Genomic DNA, 23,080 nt, shown 5'->3' with positions numbered 1-23,080 from the left:
TCCACTATCTAGAAGGGACTGTTGTCTAAGCAACAATGTACATGCTGTCCCCAAGGAACACGCACATTCTTGACCCCCAGTTGGGGTAGAAAGTGCATGAGTGCAAGCTGCACGGCCCGAAGCTCTAGCACGTTGACCCGGCGCGCACTCTGCTGGGCAGACCGCTGACCCTGAACGGTCCTGCCCTGCCGCACTGCACCCCACCCTGAGAGACATGCACCTATGGTGATGGTCTCCTGGCGGGAGCCGAGGCAGCTGCCAGTCTGCCCAAGGGCCGGAGGAACTGAATATAAGGCACCCTCTTGCCCGGCCCACGTGGAAGTAGGCATCCCTCGGTTGAGAACCACTCCACCTGTGCGTATGCAGTAGTTAGCATATAGAATGGCAGCACCTTCAGGAATCTGTTGATTCCTCTGAGGTCCAAGATCGGGCGAAATCCGCCGACTTTCTTGCTCACGAGAAAGTATGCCGAGTAGAACCCCCTGGCTAAGCAGAGGGTCTTACTGGGTTGATTGTGTCCTTGGACAAAAGGACGGACAACTTTTGACCCAGAGGTAGGGCCCCTGCCGAATCGCTGACGACTGTCAATTAGACCCAGCCGAAGGCTAGGGGCCGGAGCTGCGGTCCGTACCCCTGGGTTAAGGTGAAAACCACCCAAGGGACGGAAGTACAGACTGCCCAGAAACTGAGCTGCTGCTGGGAAAGCAGCCGCCGACCACCCCCGGGATTTCAGAGCCCAGCCCCCCGGACCCTGGAGCCTCTTGGGGGGTTCCGGTAAGGCTCTGGGGCACGAGGCCGCCTGGAAGGCGGGCGACATGGGGCACGAAAGTCATTGGGAGGCGGTTGAGTGGGCCGCTAAGACCTCTGCAGACCACCCCTGTAATCCGACGGCTGAGTGCGGCTGCTAGAGCGGCCCCTGGGCCTGCTGGGAGTGGGCACAGGTCTGCGAGGACCCGAGTGCTGCTGCCTGGTCTGCCTAGGGCAGCTGATCTAAACAGCTCCCCTGGCTCGACTGGTACGCTACGGAGGACTCTCCGTCAACCGAAGGAGGTGCGTCAGCCGAAGGAGGGGTGCCAACCGAAGGAGGGGGGGGGGGGGTGGACAGGCGGCCCGCTAGCAGCCCCTACACCAGGCCCAGGCTGAAGGGCCAAGAGGTGACTTCATCATGCCCCTATCGGCAGCTAGCCGATCCACTTTAGAGGACAGCCTGTTTCTAGTCCTTCTATTGGGGGGAGCACCCATAGCCATCGCTCCCTCAAGTCACCGGGAACGGCCGAATTGATCTGGAGGAGGACGTGACAAGGAGAGGTGTCTGTTGGCTGCTGCCAGACGTTCCACCTCAGTGATTCGAGCTACTCTGAGCACCCGAGGCATGCAGCTACAGCTCATGCAGGCGTTTACCGTGAGAACCTCCCTCAGATGCTCGAATTTCGTCCCCACTGACCGCCAGAAGCGGCCGAGGCAGGAGGGGCAGCGGTCGTGGCCGTCCTCGGGCTCAAGAGAAGCCATACAGGCGCTACATGAATGAACCATTCTGTAGGTAGCCAGATGCAGCGTAGCCGGGAGCGGGTGCGGGAACACAGTCTTCACCAGCTACCTGCTTAATGGAAAGAGTAGAGCGTTGCTGCTACTCACCGAACAGAAAGAGGGATGTAATTACACCCACGTTACCGGCAGAGGGAGCGGGAGCGAGAGCACTGCCTTCACCTGGCTGGATTAATAAACACGGCAGTTCAGCGTCTACCAGGAGCGGGGGGCGAGAACACTGCCGGCTGAGTTAGAGACGAATGCCAGATGCAGCATAACCGGGAGCGGGAACACAGCCTTCACCCGCAACCTGCTTAACGGAAAAACAGGGCAGTTCCGCGTCTACCAGGAGCGGGGGCGAGAACACTACCTTCACTGGTTGAGTTAGAGACGAATGCCAGATGCAGCGTAACCGGGAGCGGGTGCAGGAACACAGCCTTCACCAGCTACCTGCTTAACGGAAAGAGTAGAGCCGCGCCGCTACTCGCCCAACAGAAATAGGGATGTAATTACACCCACGTTACCGGCAGAGGGAGCGGGAGCGAGATCACTGCCTTCACCTAGCTGGATTAGTAAATAAGGCAGTTTACCAAGAGCGGGGGCGAGAACACTGCCTTCACTGGCTGAGCTAGAGGCGAGTGCCAGATACAGCGTAACCGGGAGCGGGAACACAGCCTTCACCAGCTACCTGCTTAACGGAAACCAGGCAGTTTAGCGTCTACCAGGAGCGGGGGCGAGAACACTGCCTTCACTGGTTGAGTTAGAGACGAATGCCAGACGCAGCGTAACCGGGAGCGGGTGCGGGAACACAGCCTTCACCAGCTACCTGCTTAACGGAATAAACAAGGCAGTTTAGCGTCTACCAGGAGCGGGGGCGAAAACACTGCCTTCACTGGTTGAGTTAGAGACGAATGCCAGATGCAGCGTAACCGGGAGCGGGAACACAGCCTTCACCAGCTACCTGCTTAACAGAAAAACAAGGCAGTTTGGCGTCTACCAGGAGCGGGGGCGAGAACTGCCTTCACTGGTTGAGTTAGAGACGAATGCCAGATGCAGTGTAACCGGGAGCGGGTGCGGGAACACAGCCTTCACCAGCTACCTGCTTAACAGAAAAACAAGGCAGTTTGGCGTCTACCAGGAGCGGGGGTGAGAACTGCCTTCACTGGTTGAGTTAGAGTCGAATGCCAGATGCAGTGTAACCGGGAGCGGGTGCGGGAACACAGCCTTCACCAGCTACCTGCTGAACGGGAAGAGTAGAGCGGTGCTACTACTCGCCGAACAGAAAAAGGGATGTAGCTACATCCGCATTACCGGTAGAGGGAGCGGGAGTGAGAGCACTGCCTTCACCTAGCTGGGTAAAATAAAGAAGCTTAACAGTATACGCAAGACGTTAGCCGAGCGGCTGCTGCTAACGATCAAGCGAGATCAAGTCAAATAACACACATGTTTAAGACCAGATAACTAGCTTCTAAAGAAGAGAATAGCACAGAGCCGTAGTTACAGCAGTAACCATGGCCAGGGCTCACACGGCATCTAACCGTAGTTACAGTAGTAACTCTGGCCAGTACTTGCACAGCATAGAGCCGTAGTTACAGTAGTAACTATGGCCAGTACTTACATGGTTTAGAACCGTAGTTACAGTAGTAACTATGGCCAGTACTTACACAGCATAGAGCCGTAGTTACGGTATTGCCTATGGCCAGTACGTGCACGGCTTGGAACCGTAGTTACAGTAGTAACTATGGCCAGTACTTACGGCTTAACCCCGTAGTTACAGTATTAACTATGGTCAGTACTTACACAGCTTGGAACCGTAGTTACAGTAGTAATTATGGCCAGTACTTACGGCTTAGAACGTTAGTAACTGTGGCCGGTGCCTAAAAGTGTCAGCCAACGGCTGCCCACTAGACAATATAATATTGGGAGGATGAAATCCTCCTTAATGGCCATACATGCAGAGCACACGGCACACACAGTGAAGATTGTTCTCTGCATATCGTCCTAGTGCTAGGAGTCTAGTACTAGGAGCAGTAAATACAACGATATAGCGCTACTGCAACCATACCATGCGTTTACCGGGAGCGGCAGCGAGAGCACTGCCCTCACCGGCTGAGTTAAATAATGAAGCTTAACCGTACATGCAAGGTGTTAGCCAAGCGGCTGCTGCTAACAATCAATCAACCAAGTCAGAACACAATGTTAAGACCAGATAATTAGCTTCTAAGAAAGAGAACAGCCCGCATAGAACCGTGCCTGGTTACAGTAGTAACCGCACATGCCGAGCACACAGCACCCGCCGTGAAGATGTTCTCTGCATATCATCCTAGTGCTAGGAGTCTAGTACTAGGAGCAGTAATACAACGATCTAGCGCTACTGCAATCAAACCCTATGCTACAGGGAGCGGGAGCACTGCCCTGAGTTAATAGTTAAGCTCAACAGCAAGGTGTTAGCCAAGCGGCTGCTGCTAACAATCATGCGACCAGTCAGAACACAAATGTTAAGACCAGATAATAGCTTCTAAGAAATAGAAAGTACTTACCTTACTTTCTGCATCTAAACGAAAAACGGGTTTAAAGTATGACCCTCTGGGCTTCCATACTAAATTGAATGAGGGACGCAGCCAAAGCTGGGACTCAAATGCTAATGATAGCTCGGGCACAACGCCACAAGCAGAACTTTCAAAAGAGCATAAGGGCAACTTTATGGGAGAGGAAGCGGGAACACTGTCGTCACCAGAAAGTCTAAGCCACAAACAATAAGACGGTAATCAGGACAACTTGGCTGGGAGCGGGTGTGGAAACACAGCCATCACCAGCAACAAGCTGACACAAACCTGTCTGTCGAGGCTCTGCACAGCCGGCCGCAGCTCCTGGAGGACGCGTTTAACGACCCGTAGCTCCGACTGTCAGTCGCGAAGCTTCACGCGGACAGCTGTTTGCAGAGAAATCCCTCCGATCAAACGTTCAAACTTGAACGCTGTAGGCTACAAAAACGTAGCCACGGTACCCTCGCGCAGCGAGAAGATGAAAGGAACAGATCCTCTGACAATACCGGCTGATATAGCCGGTGTCACGTGGGTCACAGGTGACTTTGTTGTTATTGGTACTCGAGCTGCGCATGCGCGTGATGGACATATCCAGTGCTAAAGCACCGACTCTGGCGGTCAGTAGGGACGAAATAGAACTCCAGACGGCAGCCTAAGTAGGACAACATTGACACAGTGGCTTTTGGCAAAGCTTAAAAATAAAACGCGAGAGAGATGAGTTATTGTTATTACAATGTGACTTCACTATTATTTAACAACTCTTTGTATTGGGTTATTTTATTTGGGGTTAAGTACATTGTCAGAATAAGTGATAAATGGATTTAACTTCTGTTAGATAGCTATCATACTGAATAAATATTTACTGTGAATGTATGCACAAATGTATGGCATATAGCTGTCTAACAGAAGTTAAATCCATTTCTCACTTATTCTGATAATGTACTTAACCCCAAATAAAAGAACCCAATAAAAGAGTTGTTAAATAATAGTGAAGTGACATTGTAATAACAATAACTTATTTTTCAGCTTTGCCAAAAGCCACTGTGTCAAGTGTCCTTCTTGGGTTGCCGTCCGGAGTTCTCTAATATGGTGGACCATCTTGCACATTCACACTGCAGATCGGGCAGAGCTGCAGATCGGGTAGTGACAGTGATGAGTATCTCTCGAAATGTCCCTTATAGGCCTACGTCTGTGTCCAGTGACTTTATTTACGTCTAAAAAGCCCAAGATTATAGAATTAAACGAATAAATAAAAACAAGGATAATTGTCTGTTATTGTTGAGTAAATAACAGTGTGTTATTTAGAAAAGAATAACAAATTAGAAGGAAAAAAAGATTTAAAAAAATACAGATTTCAGTATTTTGAGGCTCTGAGCCCCATTTATTTTCCTCACAGACGGCAAAAAAAGTCCGACATTATACGATTTTAAATAAAAACAAATAAATAAAAAGATAAAGCACTGGCATGTAATTTACGTTAAAATAAATGGAATGGTTTTGAATAATATATAATATATTCCCCACTTTTGGGGAAACCAACGCTGTAATTTGAACGGCAATCAAGCATGAAGCCACAGAGATCTTCTTTTACTGTCCTTTGTTCTTAGAGGAAATACAGGAACACGTAACTCTGGATTTGTTTTAATGTTTGAGGTGCAATAAACGACACAGCAGCTTTTTGGCATGTTAAAAACTATTATTTTCTGCCTCGCTCATGAGAGTAACAGCTGGCGAAATTACAGCCTCGCCTACTGATTTCAAACGTGTGCTCTAAAATGATATTTATAAATGATTATTATCATTATCATAAGCAAGACAATAAATGGCAAAGATATGTAGAAAATAAACGTATTTAATATACGTTCATAACGAACGTAACATGCGAGAAAATAAGTTTCTAGCTAAAAGTAATTGAGAATGCAGTTTAGTTCTGTGGGAACGTAATTTTTAGGAGACAGGGTTGCAAGTTAGCTAATTTAATGTTCAACCAATAGTTTGTTTTCTTGGAGAAATAAAATAATTTCTCTAACAGTCGGAAATAAAACAAATAACCATTAACTTTGATGATGGATTCCTTCACTGTCACTGTAACATATTAACAAACCATAGATGCATGTTTACCTGATGAAGCTGGCAATGTAGACATTAACAAATGTGACCATGAGGTACTGGCAGTCGAACCGGTCCATAATGCCACCGTGACCCGGGATCGTGTTGGCAAAATCTTGGAAGAACAAACAACAGTACATGTGATCAGACTGCTGCTAAGAATATAATAAAAGTGGAGCAAAGACAACAGACATTAAAAGGGATAGTTGGAGTGTTTTGAAGTAATCAAACATGTCAGAAATCTCTACTTTGATCTTGAAGGCTCTCTTGAAGCCGCTGGTGAAGAATCCTCCGAAGGGTCCCATGATGGAGACGAAGGAGGAGAGAGCGATACTGCGGATCTGGAACGGATACAGACGCACCGTGGTCTGCGGAGACAAGGAACATGTGTCAGACTGAAACAGAGACCAGAAGTTCAGTCAAACTAAACTAGTTACTAGTTATTTGGCTAAAATAGGACTTGCATCCCCAAAATCAAACCTGGCTGAGAGAAATATGATGAGGTTGAAACGTATGATAAAAACCTGGTGTTAAACGGGACTTCGGTTCTGTTAATGTGTACTCTAGAAACAACATTTAGATATATTTTAACTTTACTTAATGAGTAACACAGGATTAAAACTAAATAACATAGCTGACACAATTAAAGTTTTCGAAAGGTTGCGACACAAATACATTATTCTACAGATATTACGGATCCCTCTTGTTTTTTGGCATACTGGATTTGCAATATAGTGATTTTATTGTTTCATAGTTATATTCATGTTTATATGACTTGTGATGCCAGAAAACAGGAAAGACAGATGAAGGTCAGGAGAGTCTTACCCATCTGGTGAAGGACTCCAGGACGGAGGGCAGGGTGTAGTCCTGCAGCTGGAAAAGCTCTGTGATATCCTTCTCTATGTGAACATAGAGACTGGATTATGACCAAACATCACAGGATGTATGTGTCTTGTACGCTGAGTTGATTTTATCCGCTTCACAAATGTTGTCTGAGATGATTGCTTTGCCTTTGATTAAACAGGCACTGATTTTTCTGCTTGAATATTTCTCGCTGTGAAAAACTTGAGCTGTGTTTATAAGTCTTTAAATCTGCAGTGTAACTTCCAGTCGTCTCATTAATATATGTCATGACTTGCAGTGTGGTATAAAAGGCAAAATAAATCAATAAAATGCAAAGCGTTAAATGTGTGCAGAGGGCGACACCATCTGGTCACAACTCTAAATATTTGACCATGTTTATGTGCAAATGGAGAACTCTCACTGGTTCAGAACCTTTTTTCTTAACTGAGTCCCTTTGCTTTTCTGAATTTTGTTATGGGTATTTCACTTTATATTAAATACATAACAATAACAGTGCAGAACATCTAATACACTTCACTATGAATCCAGAACAATACAACTGCAGGAGTTTCGATAAAGCGAGATGTTTGCATTCATTTAGAGCAGAATCCAGCAGAGTGGATCATGCTGTTCATCCTATGTCATCTATATGTAAAGAAAAAAGTCTAAATATTTAAGATAAAGCTGTGAAACAATCTCAACAATTGGCAGCAAAAAAGTAAAGTTTTTTAATTGGAATAAAAGGATACATGTTGTGATAGGAAGTTCTAATATCTTAAGAGAAGAGCTTGAATATTACAAAATAAAAAATACAAACTATTTTGGCTCCTTCCTGTCTTTCTACTGGTCTTTATTGGCTTTATACTGGCTATCTTCTAGCTCTATCCCTGATCATTTTCAGAACCTAAAGGCTCTATACGGGCTATCTTCTGGTTCTCCTCTGGATCCATCCACTATCTCTTGTCGATGTCCAGTGAATTACACTTTTGTTACTGGAGCAGGTAAAGCATACAACATATACTTTCAGCATTATTGGAGCACGAAGTGGAAGCTTGGATGAAACACAGCGGACTTCTAAACAATGAACACCCACAACTTAGAAGAAATAAAGTTGGGTTTTATGCGTTCTAATATTGCAATGCCAACCCATGATGTAATGAAAGTAATTAAGAATAATTTAATCATTAAATGCTCATTTCAGTAGATTTAATCAAACAAAACATAAACATATTGGACATGGCCTCAAGACTGTAACCTCTTCATATTCTGTTGAAATAGCTATATCTTACACGTTGCTGTTTTGAATCATTACAATGTGGATAACAGTTGAACTGGATTATGTAACATTTATGTCATCTGCTGGAAAGAAGACGTATCGCTCTGTTACCGTTGTTTGGACAACAAAAACAGAGTGAAGCTCTCATTTCATAAACAATCTTTGAGTACAGACACCGTCCTGCAGAGAGCACACTCCAACAGCACGTTTTTGGTCGAGCATCACTTTACAAAACGTTTGCATTAAGAAATCAGAAATCAGTCAAAGTGACACAGACACATTGGAATAACCTCCGGATTAATTTCAGCATCGTTTTAATGCCATTGAAGACCACTTTTGACCACACTACCACACAGGTGAGCCATTTTGCCATTTTTGGCTAACTAGGTCCATATGTTCTGATGTGTGTTCTTGTCATTATCTCCGAGAATTCCTATACTTGAGTGATAATGAGGGTACCCATCGATTCTGTGTCCCCTCACGATGTGAAAAGATGGGTTGAGATGTGCAGCAAAGATAAATAATAAGGTTTTGTGAGTGAATTTCGGTGCAGTCATCTGTTAGCATTTTTCGGTCTTTGCTAATTCAGAGGCTCTGCTTTAGCAGTGTGTTTTTAAAAAAAACAAAAACATTTAAATCATCAGTTAGATGAGTTTCTTTCCATTACATGGATATAAAACATTCATAGTTTATCAAATGAACATGCCCTCAGACACTGTTTTCTGCAAGATATTGCAGGAGGCCCCCGGAACCGGGGTCTCTCGGGCTTAACAGGTTAAACAAGACATAGTCGAGTCAAGGGATCAAATAAATGAACATTTGTGATTATTAGCGAATCGGTTGCAGGTGGGTGAAATCAGGCTTAGGGAGTAACGTATTACATGTAACGGCATTAGGTCATCAGGATACAAAATAGGAAAATGTATTCCCTTACTGTTACAGAAGCAAAAACAATCAGATAACAGGTACATTTATGTGAAACAGGGATCATTAACAGGATAGCAATGATACAAAACATTTAGAAAAAAAGAACAAAATATCATCCTATATCTATATGGAAACTTGGAGCCCTCAATCCAAAATAAAAATGGTTCATCAACAGTCAGTAGTTAACGTATCAGAAAATCAGTATGACAAACATATATTGTCCACTTATGTTTATAAAGATGGAGTTCATTTAAGTCGCATAGGAATATTGTGCAACATTGTTAATCCAGTCAGACAGATTTTTCTCATGTGTGAACTGTCATAAGACTTATTCATTGTCCTCCATCAGCTTCTGTTTCCATGTGTTCAGCTGAGCTGATGATTGGAGGCTATATTTTATCTCCTGTGTGGACTCTCATGTGCGTCTTTAAATGTCCACTCTGTGAAAAAGCTTTCTTACAGACTGAGCAGCTGTGTGCTTTCTCTCCAGTGTGGATTTGCATGTGTTTTTTTAAATGTCCACACAATGCAAAAGATTTGGTACAAACTGAGCAGCTAAAGGGTTTCTCTCCTGTGTGGATTTTCATGTGTCTCTTTAAATCTGTATTCTGTGAAAAAGCTTTCTTACAGACTGAGCAGCTGTGTGGTTTCTCCCCTGTGTGGATTCTCATGTGTCTCTTTAAGTCTATATTCTGTGAAAAAGCTTTCTTACAGACTGAGCAGCTGTGTGGTTTCTCTCCTGTGTGGATTCTCATGTGTCTCTTTAAGTCTATATTCTGTGAAAAAGCTTTCTTACAGACTGAGCAGCTGTGTGGTTTCTCTCCTGTGTGGATTCTCATGTGTGTGTTTAAATGTTCAATCCGTGAAAAAGCTTTTTCACAAACTTTGCAGCTAAATGGTTTCTCTCCTGTGTGGATTCTCATGTGTGCCTTTAAATGTCCACTCCGTAAAAAAGCTTTCTCACAAACTAAGCAGCTAAATGGTTTCTCTCCAGTGTGGATTCTCATGTGTGCCTTTAAATGTTCACTCCGTAAAAAAGCTTTCTCACAAACTGAGCAGCTAAATGGTTTCTCTCCTGTGTGGATTCTCATGTGTGCCTTTACATTCCGACTCTGTGAAAAAGCTTTCTTACAGACTGAGCAGCTGAATGGTTTATTTTCAATATTACGGCTTGAATCACTGACAGATTCATGTTTATTTTTCAGTGAGTTTGTGCCTGACGCAGGTTCTCTGGTCTTTTTCCAATCAGCACTGTCTTCAGTGTCAGGTTCAGGTTTAGAAGAGTCTCCAGTGTCGTCCTCAGTCTTTGGTTGTAAACTACTCTCTGGATCTGAGTTCCTGGCTGGTTTTGGTTCTCGACAGTCATCTCCACCAGCTTCTGTTTCCATGTGTTCCGTTTGTCTTTGACAAGGCTGTGAGGACTGAGGTTTCTCTTTATCATCTTTACTCTTCACAGGGTCAGGAGTGAAAGTGGACTTGGTGATATCAGCCTCCTCCAGCTCCTGAAGCTGCTCTCCCTCCTGACTGATCCTGAGTTCCTCCTGTTCCTGCTTAATGTGTGGGAGGGGATCTGGTTCCTCCTGGTCCAGACTGGTGCTCCACTCCTGCTGGTCAGGGAGAACCTCTACTTTAACCACCTCAAGCAGCTTGACATCTGCAGCAAACAGGAAACGCAGTCAGAAAAAAACTGTTAAGTGTTAGCATTTTAAAATGTAATCACCATTACAATGGGAGACATGTTGCAGCCCTAATTAATGCTTTTGTTTTTACACTTTGATATTATCTTTCTTAGTCCCACCTATTGTATATTTTTGTTGTCTCAATTCATCACATGTAGCCCAACCCCTTTCCACTTCCAGTTAAAAATGAAAAAGGGGGTTTTCTTCTGGTTTAGCACTAGCTGTAATGTAAACAATGAATTGTATTTGGCATCTTTAACAGATACACTACGCCTATAGAATGGTAATACTCTATTACAAATAAAAATCCTGCATTCAAACCTTATTTAAGTAAAAGTACGCAGGTATTAACACCTTCTTATGTAAAAGAAATTATACTGCTATAACATTTTCCCTGTCAGTGTTTTATTTATGATGTTTCTTGATTATTTGTCAAAAGTATTAAAGTAAAAACAAAAAGTTATAATATAATTAAGAATATAATTTTAAAAATAATAAAAAAATTAAGACAATTTACAAAATACACATCCTGTAACAGTTTTTAGAGTTTAGCAGCCAGGTATATATTGCACAGTTATTAACGGCATAAATATATATTGCACATATAGCACATAGTTTGTTGGTATTCAACCTGTTAACCTGTTAGGTCCCAAGCCTGTTTTTCAGGTTTCAGGCTCGAAAATAACATTCCCAGAACAAATGACCATATCTTCCCTTCTAAAAAGGGTTAAATTAATAATATTTTTTCTCAAAGTAATGATAAACCTGTGAGTTAGATGTAGATGTTCTCTAAAGATGTAGAGATGTAGAAAAAGGTATGCTAACGCACAGCTAGTTAGCAGCTACAAGGATTCCAAGGAACAGGAGGGCTGTGTACCGCGTAATAAATCTACAAGTGGTAGTCCTCCCTGGAACTCTCTGGGAGCAAAGCCTAAGAGTAAATCATTTTCATGGGATTTGGGAGGACGGATAACAGGCAGAGCCCAGTGCTCAGAAATCTGTGATGCGACCGGCTGGCCTGCATTGTTATCACCCAGGAAGAGCGCCTCTTAAACCCCTATTCATACTAGGAAACAGCTGTGGACAGCTGCTAAAGGGAGAACTACAAAAAATCCTCCTAAACCACCAAGTGTGCCAATCCAGAACAGATACGCTCCGCTGACCGAGAGCCAGAGATCTCTTTCTGATGACCTGGATAACCCGTCCTCTTCACATAGCAGGGTAAGGACCAATAGCTACTCCAAAAGTAAAAGGCTAGAGGGAAAGCTAACGACTGGGCCTGAAACTCTGATTGTAGGTGACTCTGCGCCTGCGTCATCAATCTGTTCCCTCTGGCAAGGACAAGCGGCAAGAGGAATCAAAACAGGAGAAAGACACAACACATCGCTCAGACAACCCTGAAGAATTATCACTACACCCGCCTGCGGAATGTTCTGATTATGGGAGACATATGAGACACACGGAGGAGTCTCCACCGCCCGTCACTCCCCCCCCCCTGTCAACGCCTTTGAGGATACTCCGTTCCTGGAGTTCAAAGACCAAACTAAGGCGATACGCAGGGCTGGCACCATGTCCTTTTCCCCCGCTTCTCAACGACGCCCACCAAAATCACCGCGGAGACGCGCACCATCTCCTCCGTCTTCATCACCGCGCCTACGTCAACCACCTCCCCACCCTGGCAGCATGTCCTCTACCCCCGCACCATATCCCCCGTCTCCATCACCGTGCCTACATCAACCACCTCCCCTCCCTTCAAGAAAGCAGTCTCCGAAGCCTGATAAGGATGTGTGTGTGTACAAAACACAACAAACGCTCACTGATATGTGTGGGGTCCAGGTGAATCATCTTAGAAACAGGAAGCGCCCAAACGTTTGTGTGAGTTTATCTAATTTAGCAGTGATTCCATGTCAGCCACAGCTTGTTACAAAAAACATGACTGATAGTGTGTTTAACAAACTTAAACTAGCTTTATTAAATGTCAGGTCTTTGGCAGGAAAAACATTTTTAATCAATGATTTTATCACTGAGCACAATCTTGATTTTATGTTTTTAACAGAAACTTGGATTGAACAAAATAACAGTGCAGCTGTTCTTATCGAATCAACCCCTCCCAACTTTAGTTTTATGAGTCAGGAAATAATGCATAAGAAAGGGGGTGGAGTTGCTATTCTGTTCAATGATTCCCTTCAATGCAGGAGGACATCGTATGGAAACTTTGATTATTTTGAATATGTGGCCCTTCAGCTGAAATGCTCCTCTCGAGCTCTGTTCCTAAATATCTATAGACCACCCAAATACTGTGCAAGCTTTTTTGATGACTTTACTGAACTGCCGTCTATAGTGTGTATTGACTTTGACCGTCTAATCATTGTTGGTGATTTTAACATCCATGTTGACAACCCCCAGGATAGAGGGGCTAAAGAACTGTGTTGTGTTCTTGATAGCTATGGACTGACTCAGCATGTGATGGAGCCCACAAGGGGCACACTCTGGACTTAATTATCTCAAAGGGTCTGAATATCTCTAAGGTTGTGGTGACTGATGTTGCGCTCTCTGACCATTCCTGTGTTTTCTTTGAGAGCTCTATTTCTGTTCACACAAATGTTCAAAAAGAGATAACCACAAAGCGATATTTAACTGAAAATACTAGGGAAATGTTTACTCAGAATTTTTCTTCCACACTTGCCCCTGCTAACACCTCAGTAAATGAGCTAGTAGATCATTTTAAATCAAAAATGTAAAATGTTATAGATGCCATTGCTCCAACTAAGGTAAAGGAAGTGACTGGGAAGAAAATATCTCCATGGAGAAAGGCCATGACCGTGAAAACAGAAAAAAGAGAATGGCGAAAAGCTGAACGCAGGTGGCGAAAAACAAATCTCCAGGTTCACTTTGACATTTATAAAGAGAGACTTGGCCTTTATAATATGGAATTGAAAAACGCACGACAATCGTTCTTCTCTGACATCATTACCAAAAACAAAAACAACGCACGTGCCTTGTTTGCTACCGTCGACAGACTAACTAACCCCCCAGTGTCAGTAGCCTCTGAATTTCTATCTACCAGGGCGTGCAATGACTTTGCCTTTTTCACTGACAAAATTCAGAAAATCAGACAAGCAGTCAGTGCCTCTGCATCAGGAACAGCAAATGTGTTGTCTCTGTGTCCACTTAACATCAATTCAGACATCATGACACAATTCCATCAGATTAATGATAAAAACCTAGAGGACATTATACAACTTCTGAAATACTCCTCCTGCTGCCTTGATATTATCCCAACAGGATTTTTCAAAGATGTTTTGCCTTGCATGGCCTCAGAACTACTTCATATAGTAAACGAATCTCTTCACTCAGGTGTTTTTCCACAGGCCCTGAAAACTGCAGTCATTAAACCGCTCTTAAAAAAGAATAATCTAGATGCTTCAGTAATGAACAATTACAGGCCCATATCAAACCTCCCATTTCTAGGTAAAATCATTGAAAAAGTTCTTTTTCAACAGTTGAGTAATTTCTTGCATTTAAATAACTGTTTTGATGTGTTCCAGTCAGGCTTTCGTCCAAATCACAGCACTGAGACTGCTCTTGTAAAGGTCTTTAATGACATTCACTTAAACACAGACAGTGGCAGAACTTCAGTGTTAGTATTATTAGATCTCAGTGCTGCGTTTGACACTGTTGACCACAACATATTACTAGACCGACTGGAAAACTGGGTGGGACTTTCGGAAACAGTTCTAAATTGGTTTGAATCCTACTTAAAGGACAGAAACAACTTTGTTTATATAGGTAAATACACATCTGAGTGGACAAATATGACATGTGGGGTTCCTCAAGGCTCCATCTTGGGGCCTCTTCTCTTTAACATCTACATGCTACCACTGGCTCAGATAATGAAGAACAACAAAATAAGTTACCATAGCTATGCAGATGACACACAAATGTACGTAACAATTTCACCTGGAGACTATGCTCCAATTCAAACACTGAGTAAGTGCATTGAACAAATCAATGACTGGATGTGTCAGAACTTTCTCCAATTAAACAAAGATAAAACTGAGGTAATGGTTTTTGGAGCCAAGGCAGAACGTTTAAAACTTAGCGCTGAGCTTCAGTCTGCAATGTTCAAACCAACAGATAAAGCCATAAATCTAGGTGTAGTCATGGACTCTGACCTGAGTTTCAACAGTCACATTAAAACAGTTACTAAATCAGCCTACTATCACCTAAAGAATATATCTAGGATTAAAAGACTAATGTCACAGCAGGATTTGGAAAAACGTATCCATGTCTTTATCTTCAGTAGACTGGACTACTGCAATGGTGTCTTCACAGGTCTCACTAAAACATCTATTAGAAAGCTGCAGCTGATTCAGAACGCCGCTGCTCGAGTCCTCACTAACACTAAGAAAGTGGATCACATCACTCCAGTTCTGAAGTCTTTACACTGGCTTCCTGTGTGTCAAAGAATATATTTCAAAATATTGCTGCTGGTTTATAAAGCACTGAATGGTTTAGGCCCAAAATACATTACTGACCTCCTGCTAAATTATGAACCATCCAGATCTCTCAGATCTTCAGGGACTGGTCAGCTTTCTGTCCCCAGAGTCAGAACTAAACATGGTAAAGCAGCGTTCAGTTATTATGCTCCAAATATCTGGAACAAACTCCCAGAAACCTGCAGGTCCACTGCAACTCTTACTATTTTTAAATCCAGGCTGAAGACTTTTCTTTTTGTCGCTGCTTTTAATTGAACTATTACTGTACTGCACTGTAACTTTTATCCATGTATTTTTCCTTTTAATGTTTATTTTTATTAGCTTTTCTTTTTCAATGCTTAATGTCTTTCATTTTTTGTAAAGCACTTTGAATTGCCTTGCGTTGAAAAGTGCTATATAAATAAACGTGCCTTGCCTGCCTTGCCTTGCCTATTCCCTTCTTATCATGTAGCCCAGTCGGTTCCCAAACGGTGTGCCGCGGCACACTGGTGTGCCGTGAGGCAAGTCCGGGTGTGCCGTGGGATTTTGTGACAACCATACGTTATTATTGCAATATACAACTACACAAAAATAATTATTTTTTAATTTACTATATCAGTACTTTGTAGGTTTATATGTACGTAATCTGCGCAACTTGCGCGTCCACATCTCCACATGCAGTGCTACATAAACATGGCTGAGTCAGCGATAACTCTCGAGGGGTGGAGGTATGCCCATTATTTTGAGTTCATCTGAAGAATAGACAGGAATGTGACGGTGAGGTGCAAACTGTGTCCAGGCCAGAAGCTGTTATCCACTGCTGTAAACACCATGTCAAACCTCAACAAGCACCTGCAAAGAACACATGCTAAGGTGGAGCTACCGCACACGCTATTTGTTGTTTGTTTATATCACAGTCTGTTCTTCTTCTCTGTCTTCCGGTTGTTGCCTGTTTTGAATGACGAATACACACTACCGCCGCCTGCTGGTAAGGAGAGTTATTGCCACTCACGCATGCGCAGTTCGTACGTGCTCGGCTGAAGTCTTTGCGGTGTCTGGTTCCAGTGCAACACATGGCCAACACACAGGAGAACACGCCGACGCAACAGAGTGAGCAGAGATAGACTGCGCAAAATATACAGATAGCAGGAGACAGAGAACAGCCATTGTCAGATAGGAAAACATTCAGGATCTGGATCAGTCTTATGCGACAATGGAAACTGAACTAAAGAGAACATTTGAAACTTTAGCAGTCTGCGTGATCTGCCTGCAGGGAGGGGCGGGCCGGCCCTGCGAGTAAAGTAACGAGTTACTTTATGTAGAGAGTAACGAAGTAGTGTAATATATTACTTTTTTTTTTTTAAAGTAATATGTAATATTACTTTTTTTTTAGTAACGACCCCATCTCTGCTGAAATGTTACATTTATAATTTGTAGTTCAGGACCATGGACAATGCAGCTTCCTTGCATTGACAGTTCTCTGTGCTGAATTTCCTTTGTCTCATTTTTAATGTTGTGACCTGTCTGGTTTAAATGAGTGTGTTGCTGCTTTGATGAAGCCTAATTTGATAACGTTTCAAATTAATTTCTGAAATATTTTGTTAATAAATATTTCATGAGTAATATAGTTGTCTTTGTCACATTTGATTTGGCATTAGTAAATAATTATGCACATTTACAGATATTTTACATGATATGAGTGATAACACGTGTTATAAGGGCTATTTTGCACAATAGGTGTGCCTTGAGATTTTTACTTGTCCTTTGGTGTGCCTTGGGCACAACAAGTTTGGGAACCACTGATGTAGCCTACACTTCTTCCTTTCATTGATACATTTAAATCACCTGACTGACTACAGCATATAACATACCTGCTGCAACCCTGTGCTGCTGCTGCTTCTCTCTGCCTCATCCTATATTGCTGGAGGCAGCTCCACCTCATCTGATCTCTGATATGAAAGCAATCGTGTTATGATCATATTAAGCTATTGGTGTGAGTCTTACATTAAACAAACAGTCTGCTTGTCATACATTGCTGACGATACATTTTAAGAGGCAATTTGTTGAGTCACTGCCGCTAAATGCCGGTAGCATCAAGCTAGCAAATCCTGCATTAGCCTCACATCAAGAGGTGTAGACAGAACGTCCAATTATCCTGAGCTAATTTACTGAATAAACCAACTCACATCTCCCGTCTTTTTTTCACCCAACTCATTAGACTATTCTTCTGCTGGTGCTTCCTTGTTGTTTTCTGTCAAATTCAATACTGTAGTTCAAAACCGCTGTACCTGCTCACCATCTGTGAGCTATTTTTAGAATGCGCATGCTACGTTCTTTGTCCCGTTAGTGGTCACGTTCGTTGTCGCGTTCGCGCGCGTCCACCCGGGCAGGCTGTGTGTGTCCTTCTCCCATGACGATAACGGCTTGAGGTTAAAAAAAAAAAATAATAAACAAATGTGAAACTGGGGGACACACACGGCCAGACAGCAGAGCTCGGGGCAATAATGCAGATTTGTTTTACTTTTTTACACTTTGTTGTTCTCCTCCTTTCCTACGCTCTTGTCTCTGATTGTGAGCGTGTGCATTCGTGTGTGTGGGGGGGGGGGGGAGCGGAAATAGAAAGAGAGCGGAGGGAGAATGTGAATACGCAAAGCAGTGGACCATGAAACATGCACATACATTGGATAAATAACATAGGTGTTTAGTTTATTTAATAAAAGAGCACATGTTCAATGTGAAAAGTGACCGCAGATAGATTACTTCAGTTGCTTTATATATATTTGTTTTGAATAAAAAAATTAAAATTGAAAAACACCTTGAATTTCAGGCGGGGCGGGGCGCGGCGCCTCGCCAAGACAATGGTAGGGGAAACACTGCACAAACACATAGGCCTCACGCCGTACGTGCGGATGGGGCCGCCATTAGCCGTCGTCAACCGCGGTCCGTGTCCCCCTCGAGCGACGTCCTCCCTCGACGCAGGAACCACACTCCGCTGAGCGCCCGTGTCACAAAGAAACAAGCTTCCTAAGATACTGTCGCTAGCGAAGAGAAGCCTGCTCGTGCCGCCAACGCTCAGGGCCACTACTGAGCACCGGCTCTCCCGTTTCCCGGAGGTTTGTAACTGCAGGGAGCGATGCACTTCTTCGCCCTGGCCCCGAACCGCACGTGGTAAAAACACTCCTGTGTCCCCACACCGGCTTGGCACCGTCGCGTCCAGCCCCCCACAAGCTTTCTTAACTGGTGAGGGGGCACTGAGCGCTACAGCTAGCGCCTCTGCACAAGTCTGCTGGGTAGCCAGGAAAAAACGGTCGGCCTCTTCAGCCAAGGCGCGGGGTTCAGTAATGGACGTGTTGGCTATAGCGCTGTCTGAACCCGGGAAGGCAAGTGGCGCAGGAACGTCTCCTTAAAGGAATGGTCCACGCGTTTAGTGAAACGTTATGTTTAAACCATACCCTGAAGAAATCAGCGATATTCCCCGGTAAATAATGATTTTATAGCTCTTTTTTATCAAGACCTGTATATTCCGTCTGGCCGCCGCCATGTTTGCCATTTTCAGTAGTCACGTGATGGTCGTGACGTCATCCATGCGTTCACTTTGTCAACACACGGAAACATGGCGGGGTATTTCAGTTCGGACTCGTCAGCAGAGGAACAAGTTTTGACCAATGTGAAGAGATTGGATCGGGGAATTCAGCCATACATATCAGTATGACAATACGACACCCTCTGTCCTAAGACCCTCACATCGTACAAGGAAAAACTTCCGAAGAAAACCCAGTTTAAAGGGAACATGGGAGAAACCTCAGGGAGAGCAACAGAGGAGGGATCCCTCTCCCAGGACGGACAGACGTGCAATAGATGCCGTGTGTAAATTGAAGAGATAATACATTTGCAACATAGGTAGTCCAAATGTTTGGAAATGCATGTGTGTATAATAGTAAGATGATATAAGATACTATATGTATGCATGTAGTACCACCCTTGCTAGCAATTCCCTCTCTAGTTTAGCATATTCAGCTTCGTTGTCCCTGGCCATAGAATCACGATTTTATGGGGCCGGAAAAAACTGGGGGAAAATACACACTAGCCGGTACTACGCTATATGGAAAGGCCACCAAAAACTGTCCTGGCCTGGACGCTAAAGGACGTTAAAACGGGGCTAGCCGCTGCAATGGAAATGCGCTATAACATACCTTATTCTTACTCCGAGCACTACTTCTGCTCCTCCGTCGCTTCACACTTGCAGAGGGCGATTTCTCAACTGGCCGAACTGGTGTCCTGGTCGGTGATGACACCAGAAAGACCGATGGTACTGCATCTCCATTAAGTAATGGTTGTTCCATAAATCCCATGTTATGTTTTATCATACTCTCAGAGTAGTCGTCCGGAAATTTGAAATGTTCGCTGCATACATGAGCCTGTGAATCTTTCGGTTCGGGCCGGCCACATTTCGCTAACCACTGCCTCCGAATGTACTTCTTACGCTTACCTTTTGGCAACAGATGGAACTAAGCATTCCGTGGATTGTTCCTATCAGAATTGTGGCAATATTTCGCGATACAGTGAGGCATATTTGAAGAGAGAAACTACAGTAAATAACATGGAGATCAACGTGTCTTCGAAAACCAAACGCATGGTTTACGTCACGTCCGGAAAATGGCGGCGCCCACAGTGTTGATGTTATTTCGGTATATAATCAGTTTAAAATCACTGATAATGTCATCGGATTAAAAAAAAAAAAAAAGAGACTGGCAGAGACTGGTCTGTTTTATCGGATGATAATTATTTAAAAATGAGTGTCATGAGCATACCATTCCTTTAAACAAAATCTGGGGATCCTCCTCCCCACCGCAGATTCAGCATTTTCTCCATGAGCTGAGATGGCATGCTGTCTCCTAGGCCTTGAATGTCAAGAATCTGGCGTGCCCCAAGCTAAATGTCTTAAGGAGAAGGGCCTTAATCGCCTCATATTTGCCATGGCTTGGGGATCTGCAATAAATCCAACCAACCTGGACGAGGTGGAGCTCCCCAGCGCTGCTACCACGTGAAAATATTTCAGGTCCCCGTCAAGGACCTGTCCGCAAGCAAAGTGTTCCTCCACGTGTGTGAACCACGCTGCAGCGGCATGCTCCCAAAACTCCGGCGGTTTAACATAAACATCGCGATCAGCCATGTTCATTAAGTCTTCGGAATCTATCACGAAAATGTCAGGGTCACCAGTGTAGAGCCGATGAAAGGGAGTCAGAGGCGGTGTGTTCAGTATGGAACTCCACACTTTATATTATATTAGTATGAAGACAAGGTACTTACCTTTTCGTGTACTTACATCTGCTTGCTAATACATGTCAAGCTAGTATGAAAACCTACACACGGTACCTTCACTCACTGGTCCATGTTGCAACACACAATAATACCACGGTGAATTATGTCCCATAATATGTCCCCACACAACTAAGATTTGTTAGAAAATGTTATCAACATTAATTGACTGAATAATTTGTTTTAAGTGGGCTAATTAACACATGAATAATACTGTGTAATATATGTGTACATATATATTTAAGAAGTACAATATAAGAAAAGCACAACTTTTATTTGTGGGCCATATTTAAAATTATACATTTTGAATTAGCTGAGGGCCAATTCAAAATGGCCAGCGGGCCGCATTTGGCCCCCGGGCCGTAGTTTGGACACCCCTGGTTTAAAGTGTTAATGAAGAGTAAAGGGAACATACCTGCTCTGTGTATCCGAAGCTGAGGCTGTAAAACAGCGTCCAGTAGTTTCTGGAGTCTCTCGTTCTCCTCTTTGGAAAGAGACAGCTCCTCCTCGAGCTCTGCTATCGTTTTTTCAAACAGAGCAAATATCTCTTCAGCAGCAGCAGTGAGTCGCTGCTTCTTCAACGACAGCAGCATTTGGACTTTACTCATGTTTAATAGATCACCTTTTCCTGCAAACTCCGTTAAACACACGTTTCTCTCTCCATCAAACTCTCAATCTGACTAGTGTTGCTAACCTGTTTCCAGCTAGCATGCTAAACTAGTTCCTATAGTCCGAGGTAAACGCTCCAGAAAAAAGAGCACCGAGTCCATTCGGAGGTTTATCCAGACACACAGATGATGGATCTGTAGTGCTGGAGCTCACACACACTTTATCGGGACCACAGAGAGAGAGAACCGTAGCGACGAGACGCCTCCTCGATCCAGGTTAGAAAGAGATTATTCTTATTCTTCTCTTTTTTAATGGCGGATCGCAAACAGCTTTTAGTTGCATACCGCCACCTACTGTACATGAGTGTGAATCATCATGTATTTCAATCTTTAATACAACAAAATTGCGAAAAATCTAAATAAGAAACCATTAAATAATTTTATTTTTTTTAAACTATTATCCATGGTCTATTCTAACCTAATGTTAAATTATTTTTCCTACCCCAGTTTCCCTCAGAAAGGTAAACAGTGCCTTTCTGGTAGCTCTCACTCCTTCCCCTTCTTTTCCCAGAAAACCAAACACATTCCATTCCCTCTCTGCCTCCATAACTTTATCCTTTAGTTTTCCTCTTTCCGCTTTATAGATGTCACAATGTAATAAGTAGTGATGGCGAGATGAAGCCTTATGAAGCTTTGAAGCTTTCCAGCCAATTGGTTCGCAAAAGGGTTCATCTCATGAGGCTTCATCATGGGCTTCATTTGAACACAAACCCCCTGTTGGTCAAAGTGTGTAAAACAGGCAGGTTGGACATCTCAACAGTGTGCTCTATCTCATACCGAGTTCCCAATGAGTAAAGCCTTAGAATACCTCTAAACAACGAACATAAAATCCTATTAACAATATTGTATTTATTCCAGTTGAATGATTGTGATTGAAAAGCCTAAGGAGGCTGGTAAACATTGCAAAGAGGGATTTGTATTCCTTAATAATATTCATAAACTTAACCATGTTGTAGCCTGAGAAAAGCTAAACCATATCAAAGAATACATGTATTAACTACATTATCTCATTTAGCTGTAGCTTTTATAAACAACAAAAAATACGTATTGTGCAGTCATTGAACCAGGGACCCTGCGGTCACGAGTCAACTGCTTTCCAGCTGAGCCACAGCACACACATTAAATCTTCCTGAAAACACTGACACATATGTATTCCTGTATTTATTCATTTATTTGTTTATGTTTTTATTCCTACATTTATTTATGCTTGCATCCATTTATAGGCTACTTATTGACATGTTCCAACCTCTATATGAGTGAGGGTCTCTCTTGATTCCATCGTGTCACCGGGCCCGGGACAGGAAGGATAATGTGATTCTTAGTATACATCCATGGGTATTATGAGTGTTGTGGTTCAACGGTTCAACCGATCTGAATCGCTTCCTGAAGCAGTCACGTTGTGTCGACAGGCAGCGAGGCTTCGTTTGTCATCGATGACGTCACTGGCCCAAAACGATACAAGCCTCGGTACATGCTTCACAAAAAGCTTCGGGGATTACTTGACACACGCTCCGAAGCCTCGGCGCAACACGTAACATCACTAGTAATAAGATATGTTATACTTTTCTTTTACTCGACATTTCCCACACTAGTCACTTTTCCCCATGACATACAGCGTACCATTCAATGCTGTGTGATTTAGTCTGAGTCTAGCTATCATGATTTCCTCCCTTCAATTTCTTTCTTTATAAATATTAATTGTGATTTT

General features: G+C 43.4%; 1 protein-coding gene across 1 annotated transcript; it reads right to left on the bottom strand.

Moving 5' to 3' along the window:
• Nucleotides 1-8,266: 8,266 nt before the first annotated feature.
• LOC117452248 (zinc finger protein 501-like) lies at nucleotides 8,267-21,593 on the bottom strand. The gene is made up of 2 exons (XM_034090757.2): nucleotides 21,120-21,593; nucleotides 8,267-10,882 (listed from the first exon to the last, which is right to left on the bottom strand). Exons 1-2 carry the CDS (start codon nucleotides 21,310-21,312, stop codon nucleotides 9,618-9,620), a joined length of 1,458 nt encoding a protein of 485 aa, XP_033946648.2. The 5' UTR covers nucleotides 21,313-21,593; the 3' UTR covers nucleotides 8,267-9,617.
• Between the last annotated feature and the right edge of the window lie 1,487 nt (nucleotides 21,594-23,080).

This window comes from Pseudochaenichthys georgianus, chromosome 9 (assembly GCF_902827115.2).
Source record: "Pseudochaenichthys georgianus chromosome 9, fPseGeo1.2, whole genome shotgun sequence".
Lineage (NCBI taxonomy): Eukaryota > Metazoa > Chordata > Actinopteri > Perciformes > Channichthyidae > Pseudochaenichthys > Pseudochaenichthys georgianus.
The sequence above is the reverse complement of the archived record's forward strand: the minus strand, read 5'-3'. Positions and strand labels throughout refer to the sequence as shown.

Excerpts from the sequence above, each read along its gene's own strand:
- LOC117452248 (XM_034090757.2), bottom strand. The coding sequence starts at position 21,312 with ATGAGTAAAGTCCAAATGCTGCTGTCGTTGAAGAAGCAGCGACTCACT. Across the intron at positions 10,883-21,119 it reads GCTTCGGATACACAGAGCAG|ATGTCAAGCTGCTTGAGGTG; the intron begins GTATGTTCCCTT and ends TGTTTGCTGCAG.